This window comes from Vombatus ursinus, unplaced genomic scaffold (genome assembly GCF_900497805.2).
Source record: "Vombatus ursinus unplaced genomic scaffold, bare-nosed wombat genome assembly UNPS02014818.1, whole genome shotgun sequence".
NCBI lineage: Eukaryota > Metazoa > Chordata > Mammalia > Diprotodontia > Vombatidae > Vombatus > Vombatus ursinus.
The window spans coordinates 22,205,887-22,216,470 of record NW_020954596.1 but is presented as its reverse complement, the minus strand read 5'-3'; the positions used below and the strand labels follow the sequence as shown (position 1 = coordinate 22,216,470).

The window sequence follows — 10,584 nt, the reverse complement described above, 5'->3', positions numbered from 1 at the left end:
TCTCCTTCTTTAAAGATGTTCTTCCAACGCCAGTTCGTTACCTAGCAACCGCCCCGCCCCGCCCCGCCCCGCGGCTAGGCAGTAGGGCTAGGACACGCTCCTCCCCTTCGTTGCCCTTTCACCTCCAGGTTCCTTAGTTACTAGCGCGCGGCCTCGGCGTCCTCGTCGTCACCGCCAACCGACGAAACCATTAGGGTTTGAGACGCTTCAGAGTTAGGAGGGGGACCACGGAAAACTTCCCAGCCAAACGCTACTGCTTCTCCTTCCCTTCCACCTCAGGCCTCTTCTTACCCGGATTGAGTCTAAGCAGGACAGAACCACTCTTCTTCACTTTCCCTGTCCTCCAGCATTGCTACCGTCTGCTCCCAGGCTCTCGCTTCTCCCCCTCCTCCCAGGCCAGCGAATGGTTCTTCCCCTCCCAGTGACAGCGGCTCGAGCCGCTGGGGGAGGGGGAGAGGGGGCGGGTGTCGGGGCATGAGGGGGGGGGCTCAACATGGCGCCCGGCGAGTGATTCGCCCCGGATCCCGCCACTAGTTGCTGAGCCCCGGGGGGGGGCCCTCCGCCCCAGCGCCCCCCGGCCCTCTGCAGCCCCCCAGCTCGCTCCCCAGCCGGGGGCAGGCCCGTTCCCCGGGTCAGCATGTCCGACTCAGAGGAAGAATGTCAGGACCGGCAGCTCAAAATCGTCTTGCTGGGCGACGGCACCTCTGGAAAGGTCAGTCCGCCCGGCCCGGCCCGGCCCGGCCCGGCCCGGCCCGCCAGACCTTCCCTCCCTCGCTCCGCGTCGGGGCTCCCCCTCCCCCTAGGCCGACGCTGGGCCTCCCTCCTCCCCTCAGCAGCCCTCGGGAGCCCGGGTGGGGGTTGGGGGGAGGGTTCGAATCTCGCCTCTGGCCGCGGGCAGCCTCGGGCTGAGAAGCCCCTGGAGTCGCGGGCTCGCCTGCACTACGGCGGCGCCTTGGGCTGGATGGGCTCCAGGGACTGTCCGGCGCCGAAGCTCGGGGCTGGTGGTCACCTGACACTGCGAGGACCCTCGAGGGGTCCTCCTCTCCCCCTTTTTAAAAAAAATACTTCTCCAGCCTCGTGATTATGGAATGATTGCACGACGTTCGCACCACTACGCGCCCGCTGCCCCCGCCTCCCAGACCCTTTGGTACCTCCGCTCTCCCCAGTGTTTTGGGCCCCTTCTATCCTCCCCCCGCCCGCCTATTTCTCTCATTCCTTATCTCCCGCCTTTCCTCCTCCCCATCCTTGTCTTCCTCTTCCCCATTCTCACCCCCCTCCTTCTCATCTCCCTCCTCTGCATTCCCCTCTCCCTCTTCCCCATTCTCGTTTCTTTTCCCATCTCCCTCATCCCTTAGTCATTATCTTCTCTGTCCTCACCTCCCTATCTCCCTCCTCTCCATCCTCATCCCCATCCCCCCATCCTTATCTTTCTCCTCCCCACCCTAATCTCTCTCATTTTCCCTTATCCCTGTTCCCATCTCCTTCCTCCCCCCCGCCCCCATGTTTTCATTCTGCTAATAACATCTCTTTCCTCCTTATGCCTGTGGACTGGCAAGTCAACACCAGCTGTAATACCTAGGGTTCACAGCTGGAAGAGACCTTAGAAATAATGTAAAGCAGCAGACTCGTTTTACAGTTGTGGAAACCGAGGCCCCGAGAGGTCACTGGGGTAGTTAGGAGCACTGGGATTCCAGCTGACTCCAGCCTTACTGCTTTTTCCCAGACTCCACAGTGCTTCCTTTTAGACTAGAGTGTTGGCCCTTTATAATGTTCCCAAGCATGATAAATCCTTAATGCGCCTAAATCCTTTTTGCAAATGTTTCATGACATGTTATCCCCGCTATTTACCATCCCTTCCCATCTCTCTCTTAATGATAATTATTACTTCCTTCTAAGAATAAAAAATAAAAGTATTTTGGTGTTAATTTTGGGGTTTGAATATTGATTGCTCCTTTGAGGAAATCTTGTTATCCAGGTGTCCTGAGGTTTCATTTTTTACCCCCCCTCCCCCATTCCTACAAAACCTTATAAACGCTCTTAATTCCTGGATTACTTTACCCACCCCCTAGGTCGTTGGTTTTTACAACTGAGGTATGGAGATTAATACGCCCTGCTTATGAGAAAGTTGTTGGGAAGATGACTTGGAAGGCCATTTCTTCTGTTGTTAGGTACACATTTACACCACTATAAATGGAATTATTCCCTTATTGACCTCAATTAAATCTTATCTATTGCACGGCCTTGTCATTTCATCATCATTTATGATTTTCTCCTTCAGTTAGCAATTATTTTAATTTCCTAATAGTATTTGAAGTTCTGGTTTCTAGGAGGAGTATCTGCTTCGAAAAGTGGTAATATTTATTTCTACTTCTCAGACTTAGAATTCTTATATAAGAGAATTGTAGAACCTCAGATCCCTCTGAATAGATCATCAGGTTCAACTCTCATTTTACAAATAAGGAAACTAAGCCTGAGAAGTGGAGTGACATACTCTTTTTTTTTTCTTGTAAATTCCTAATATAACTCCCTGAATTGGTCTCTTATCCTTGACTTTTTGGTTATATCTTAAACTTCTTTAGGTAAGAACTCTTTTTATTTCATCTTTGCAGTCACAGTGCCCAGCATATTGCCCTGAACATAGTAGGTACTTAAATATTTGACTAGAATTTGTGTCATATTTCACCAAATGTTTTTTTCTTCATGTCCAATCCAGTCCTCATGTAATTTGTATAACCCAGTTAGGCCATATTGTATTTCTTCCGTTGGCTTTTCTTACCTTAGATCCTTTTTGGAAACAGGATACAAATAATTAGGAAAAAAAAAGGTGATTATTTATCAGCCTAGTCTCCTTCCTGTTTGTCTCATCATTCTTAACCCTTCTTTTCTGAACACCTTACTTTTTCTGCTTATATTAGCTACAGCGTTTTTGTAATAATGCAGCGGTCTTTGTACTGGTAGAAGAGCTAGTGTGCAGCTATTACTTAAAATTCAAGAGAAACTTAGAAATATATTTAGGAGGTGGAGCTAACACTATTGGAAATGTAACTTAAAGACTTGAATTTAGAAGTAGAATAGTGATAATTATGTACCATCCTGCTTTGAGTTTAAACTTATATTTTAACATTTCTTAAAATTAAATTGCCTCATTGTATATAGGTGCCCCCTAGATAAATTAAGTATAGTGTCTTAGATTTGCCCCACGTCTAAAAATGTAAAGCATCAAGTTAAAATGTTTCAGTTATTAGTTCAAATTGTTTGAGAAAGGTATTTATACCATGTCTCCTATTAGGAAGTTATGGGCTGTGAATCACCATTCATAGTGGCATGAAGTTGTAAGGGATAGACATACTGTTAGAGATCTTTTATTGGGAAATTGCCTCCCACTGACACAACTGACTTGTGTTCTAAAGCAAGATAGCAGGAAATGAGATGTCAAGTATCTATATTAATATTCCATGTGATTCCAAAAGCTTATCATTTTGTCAGTTTATGATCAGTCTCAGTCTAAATATTGGCTCCTGTTAACTGCAAATATGTGAAGGTAGGCTTTAGAGAGTACTAGTCAATTGGTGTGACTTTTTATAGGGAGAAAAGGCCTTAATTGTGCATTTTTCAATATTTTGTATTTTTTGACCTGACAGGGGTGCTATGAGTCTTAATAAATAGCTATAGTGAATTTTGAGGACTTTGGATGAAAATTACATACTGTAAATGAAATTCTTCTGATGCAGAATCAATGTTGTTGAGTTTTTCTTTGATTTTTAAAAGGTGCTTTATGTACTAGGCTTTGTGAAATTATATATATGCACATGTATATGTAATAGGTGTTATATATGTCTATACATATGCAAGAAGTAATGATTGAGTTATTTTTCACTGAGTTGTTTTACTGCTTTTTTTTGCTGTCAGTTTAATGATATAGTTAAAGGATAGATGAAAACGAGATGTGTGTGTAAGGGATATTTAGCTTAATTCTTTTATCCACATTAACTCTTCAATTTTGATATTGTAGTTTTATGATTCAAGTAAGCAAAAATATTTTGTAGTGAATCCTTTTTGATGTTGATGACAGTGGTTCATTTAAAAATAATTACTGATTGTTTAAATATTTACAAAACTAGCAGTTTTAAGTTTGAGAATAATCTTTTATGCTCAAAATATTGTAATCTGTCAAATGGAATTTAAGGTGCTTTTGTTTAAATGTAACTTCCAGTACTGAACTTTGGCTAAGTTTTCTTTACTAGTTTTGTACTTATGTTGTAATTATCTATAATAAGTTCTATCTTAGATGTTTTAATTTTCTCTAATCTAAGAGCTGACTGTTTTTCCACAACTCTGGGGAAATGGCCTTGTATGGAAAAGGGACCTAGTGAAATATTACTTTTGTCCACCCCCCCATCCCTCTTCGTTTACATGATAAATTTTTAAAAAGTTTGAGTTGTTCTAACTGACATTAGGAGGTTGATTAATTATTCCTGGATTTATTTTAGAAATATTATCTGCTGGTAGAGAACTCCACATTCTTTGAGCCAGCACATTATGATTTTACCTGAATAAGTATAGTTGTATGTATTTTTCTTGTCACACATTTCTTATAAACTGTTTAGTACAGTGCCCGGCACATAGTAAGCGCTATATAAATGTTAGCTCTTCTTCTTAATTAACAGCCTAGGAATGTTATAATCATTGGAGTGGGAATCAGGTAAAAAAGTATTTGTTGTCAGATGTTTTATTTTAAACTAAGAGTAAATACATTTTCTGAGTTTAACAGATTTTTAAAAGATTTTAAAAAAATTCAGCCTATTTTTATAGAGCCAGCAGTTTTAAAATATATTGTTCAAGTGATTTAAAATTTTGTTCATGTCTTCATCATATAGATCAAATAAAATATTTTTCCTTTAAAAATAAAGAAAAAAAATTTAGATTTTAAGAGAATTTCCATATAAAGATTTTCCTGCTCATCACTTACTATGTTACCTTACTCATAGCCAGGGATGACAGTTAAATTCTTGATGCCTTTAGAAATGATATTGAGAATTTTTCATGACAGTTGCTTTTTTTAGCTGGTACTTAGGTTAAATGAGATTTATATCTCTAATCTTAATTTTTGTTTCCTCCCTTAATTAAATGTCTAGAATCCTATTTTCCTGCAAAGAGAAATTGGTTATTATCAAGGGACTTTTAGAGATTTAAGAGGCTCAATAGTGTTGTTCCCACTAATGCTGGCAAGTAAAATTTGCCAGGTAAGCATTTAAACTTGCCCTCACTTGTCAATGATTGGAGATAACTTAAAAATTGCTCCTTGGCGTAATAGAGGCATAATTGCCAAGATTGTTTAGTAAGATTTTGTACTGGGCCTATGTTTAGGGTTTGAAGAACATATAAACTAATTTTGATTTTGTGCATTTACATTTTATTTTTTCATAGACCTCCTTAGCTACGCGGTTTGCTCAGGAAGCTTTTGGGAAACAGTACAAACAAACTGTAGGACTGGACTTCTTTTTGAAAAGGATAACATTGCCAGGTAAGGGAATATATAGTTTCAATATTGAGAGTGATAGGGACAGTAGCATTTGCAGGGAGGGATATAAATCAGAAATGTGTATAATGGTTGCGTTGCTTCTACACAAAAATTTAAATTAACTAGACTGCTTAACTTGGGAGGCATGCTTTCATCAGTCTTTCTTAGTTGGAAGACAAGCACCTGGGGCATGATGTTTATGAGCTAGTTTTCTTTTCTGTTTTTATAACATAGTGATCATTTTGTACATGTTAAGGGATGAGAGTTTGTTATAAGGCATTTTCAGAAGGTTATCTAACTCTATTATTTTTAATAAATACTTAAATAGTTTAGGAATACAAGTTTGCATGTGAAAACATTGGGAAAGATGATTTCTTTAAAAATATTTTTTTTATTTTAGGTAGTGTGTACTTGTATTTTTGGTTGGGGGATGCTGAAGGGGAAGTATAATGTAGCTATGGAACCACTGTGCTCTAATATGTGAATGCTGTTTTATGCAAGGCAGCATGAAATTGCTGGCATTTAATAGACCACTAAAATTTAGGGTCCCTAGGCACTCATAAAAATACAGTTTGAGCATTCAAGATGTTTCAGTTCACGATGCAAAGAAACTATTTAGATGCCAGTTAAGCACACCGTGTGGAAAATGCAAAGAAATAATAACAGAGTGGTTTCTACTTTAAGTTTGTTTCTGAACAATTGGAGATTTAAAATAGACTATTTGTTTAGTTATGATGGTTCAGTTGTGCATTTGAAAGTATTCCATTAAAACATTTTATTTTGGTGAGCATGATGAACTGCATCCTCCTTCCATATATTAATGCTATGGGAAGATTGAAGTAAAACTTGCAAATTTAACAGCATATTTGCTGTACAGGTGATAGAGTTGATGTATTAATGACATTGAAAATCAGGATAACTTGAGTGAAATATGTTAAGTTTTTCTCTGTTTATAAGCTTAAATGCATTTGATGACAAAGTACTGGTCAATTGGTAGTATTCTATACATTTTGTTACTATTATACTTCCAAGAAGATTTATCAGCATTTTCCCCAGGAAAAATAGACTGTCATAGGGGTACAACATGAAAAAGAGAACTCTGTTCTTTCAGCTTTGCTCTTATTCCATTATTATTCTGTGAGAGGTTAATAAAAATTGTTTGAATATTTTGTTTATATTTTAAAAAAATCTGAAAATGACAATATAATTTTGTTTTTATTGCTTGCACTTTCATGGACCATAAGTACAATATGTATAATACTTTACAGCAGTCACTGGTGGAATGCATACACAAATCACACAGTATGCCTGCTGTGAAATGGTATTTTTACAAAGGATTCCCCCCCCATGCCAGCTGTCGTATTAAGAGCTTCTATATGTGCAGTATTTAGCTATTAACCATTCCTGTTAGATTGGAGAGTTTCTTAAAGACTCTGTCCTTCTTTGTTGTTTTATTATTAATTCCTTAAACTTTTTTTTAAACCTTAAGAGCTCAAAAGAACAGTTATCAGCTACCTCTAACAAAAGACTTTTATAGTTTTTGCTGGTTTTTCTATTTTTCTGTATATTTACATGTGTATACATATGTAAATGAAAATGTCATATCTATTCTGCAGCAAACTAGTATTAGCTAGAAGCATTTTTTTGTTTTCCTTTGACTACTCTATGAAATAACCTTTGACTATTTACACATTTGTAAAGTAGCATGCATTTTGTGTCTTAGTGTAGTATCAGAAAGTGCTTAACTTTAGAGCCAACTTTAGGAAATGTGTACTCTTAGTGAATATATATTTTAATTTTCCTGATTAAGATTTTGTTTTGATGGGCTAAGTTCCAAAGGCGAAAAAAATCTTGTGTTGTTTTTTTCAAAGCCAGTCAGTTTCGTGCTACTTAATGGGTACAAATTTCAGCAGGAAAAAATAGTTTTCTATTTTAATCTGTGCAGTTGAATTTCATAATGTATTTTTATAGTTCATTTATAATTTTATTTACCTTATCAGCATCAAAGTAAAATATTGGATGAATGTTTTTATTATTTTGCTAAAAATATTACATGGGATATAATGAAAATTATAATATAACTAAGTATAATTAGAACAAATACTGTTAGAATTCTGATAAAGCTTTTGACTCTCCACTGTCCAGCAATTACAGTTCCTCTTCATGTAACTTTTTCAAGTCAGCTACTTTCCAAATACTGATCTATTTCAGTTTATTTCATGAACCAATGTGCTGTATAGTCTGGATGCAGCCACTGTGCAGATCTGACTGCTTAAAATAGTGTATCTGTTAGTCAGAGGTTCAGCTGATAGAACTGCTTAAGAGCCATAGTCAAAATACTTTCAGGAAGGTTGTGGGTACAGTCCAGTAAACAGGATTCTACTGTGAAAAGGATTTTTAAGTCTTCAGTACAAGAAGTGGGCAGACATGTGTTTTCAGTTCCATCTTGATTTTGCAGCACTTTAAGTAAGATTAACCAAGGCACTTGTGACAAGATCATTGTTTTATCCTTTCGGTGGCTTTAATTTAAAGGGAAAGAAACCTACCTGTCTTTTGTTACTTGTTTTCTCCTCCCTCCAACCCAGTACAAGTAATTTTTTACAAAAAAGGATGAAAAAAATTATTTTCTCCTTAAATCTAATTGTTGGCAATTTAACTAAAATTCTTTATTGATAGGCAGTTTTAGATGAAGTGATTAGGAATTCAAGAACCAAACCACTGAGGTTTTACTCAGCATTACTGAATTATCTTAATATTAATTTTTAGTTTTATAGTTTAGAAAATGATCAGTTAATAGAAAACTTTGTATGTATGTTACCTCAAGAATGAAAATTAATATTCACGTGAACTTCATCTTTTAAATTTTATTTTTACCTCACAGTAATTTCTCCCCATTTCATTAAACATACATTTTTAGTTCTTTTTCAAAATTAGCAAATGATTTAAGAATATTGAATGATCTGTGAAATTGAATGTTTATCTTTTATAATTATAGGATATCAGTTATCAGTCTGCTTATCAATAGCTATTCATATTGAATTAATGTGAGATGCCACTTAAATGTTTATAAAAACTTTATTTGGAAAGCTTTGAATTTTTCATCAATAGTATATGATATTGGTATGATTTTTAATTAGGTAGTGGAAATATATACATGACGATGCTAATCCTAAAGTTACTGCTTAATTTGTTCAAAATATTATATGTATATAATTCCAGTTATGGTAATTAAAGAATATAACCCAATATTTCTGGGTGTGGGAATAAAGGAATAGGGATTTCTTCCAGAAATATTTCAGTGAATATTTATTAAAGCTTTATGTAAAAACACCTTTAAATTATTTGTTAATAAAATACCATTTCCTCGTGTAAGATTACGCAAATTATTCTCAACTATTTAGCAAATAACTGAGAGCATTGCCCATTTATGTAGCGGGCTTCTGAAAATAATTGAGTTTAACGCTGGAGATGGTTAATGCTGTTCGATCACTTTATTTACATCATCTATGTTGAAAAAAAGTTGTTTCAGCTTCAAGAAATGAAAAGATTTTTGAATTTTTTTAAAGGATCATTTTATAGATGGGGTAATCACAAAATTTTATTCTGTGGTTTAGACAGACTTCAATCTTAATTTATATTTTCTTAGTCATAGATTCAACGGTAGAATCTTAATAGTATTTGGTTACTGCTCTATGTGTTTGAATGTGTGTTGAATGTGCCTGTATGTGGGAGTGATGAAGGGTGATAAACTTCAGTAGCTCTTATTAATGCTAATGGAAGTTCCTCAAGTAAATCCTCTGTACATGGGCAGAGAACAGACTTGACTATGTCTAAATAATGGAAAGATTATAATATAAACCCACAGCACTCATAGTTAAGGCTAAAACTTTGCTTGGGACTCAAATATTATGATTTTTCTTATTTCTGCATTAGTGTGAGTTGTCTGAAATTTCTCTTGTAAATGTGAATGTCATAATTTTATATTCTCTAAGTTGTTTTACATGCATAAATTTTATTTATCATAGATTGATATATCGTGGAACTTTGTGATATCCATTTAAAAAAAGTGTAAGTTATATATTCAGTGCATTTTTACTCCTGGTTTTCCTGATTTTCATAAGAATCTAAAAGGTTTATTTGTTGTTGGGGCTCATTTTGAATTTATGATTTGGAATATACTTGTTTTTTTGTAGATGCTTTGCTTAGTTTTATTAAATGATATAATTTAGGGAATAAGCAATTCCCAAATACATGTTAGAGAAGAATTGTGATGCTGTAAATGTGTTGTTTGCAGCTTTTTATACTCAAATATCCTATCAATTCCTATTGCATTTAAGTATTGCTTTTCAGAATACCAAAGTGTTTTTATGGTTGGCCTCAATATAGTGGACCATGTGTATAGAGCAGATATCTGACTATTAATAGTATAATATAGGCCTCTTAGAGGCTGCATTCTAGTTATGTTTCTGAATATGTGGTTTGATGATGAAAAGAAGAAACATGTAATGGATTTTTGTTATAGCATGGATCTTCATTTTTGAATATTATTGTCAAGCTTGTTGTTTTATTGATTAAATATCCTCTGAAAATGTGAACTTCTGATTGTCATGTCATTTACTTAAAACCTTATGATATTCACATTAGCAAAAAAAATCATACATTTTAGTACTACTCTAGAAACTTGTACTTTATATTTTTTGTAATGTATTAATATTCAATAACTACAGAATTCAGACAACAGAATATGGTTATTTTGTGTATTCTTTTAGAACCTACGACTTTTTGACAGTTTGTTTAGTAGAGTTGAGGTATATTACTGGTTTGCTCGATGTTACTAAAGATTAAGGAATTAACTACAAAGTTTCCATTTTTATTTTCTTTTTGAAGTGTTTTTTTCATATCATAGAAAACATACCTTATTGTATTGTTCTGTTTTTCTTTCTTGGGCTTTTACTTTTTTTGGTTGTTCTTTTTTCTGAATTTTGTACATATGTGTGTGTGTGTATGTATATATATGTGTGTATATGTGTGTGTGTGTATATATATCTATAAATCTGATTTTG

At 36.0% G+C, this 10,584-nt stretch overlaps 1 protein-coding gene across 4 annotated transcripts in view; it reads left to right on the top strand.

Moving 5' to 3' along the window:
- Positions 1-572: 572 nt before the first annotated feature.
- RAB28 (RAB28, member RAS oncogene family) overlaps positions 573-10,584 on the top strand; it is a 138,505-nt gene continuing 128,493 nt past the window's right edge. For all 4 annotated transcript variants that reach the window (XM_027836392.1, XM_027836390.1, XM_027836393.1 and 1 more), the window contains exons 1-2: positions 573-712; positions 5,428-5,524. In XM_027836392.1, coding sequence (XP_027692193.1) covers positions 638-712; positions 5,428-5,524 — 172 coding nt within the window. In that variant the 5' untranslated portion in view covers positions 573-637. The remainder of the gene's footprint in view (positions 713-5,427; positions 5,525-10,584) is intronic.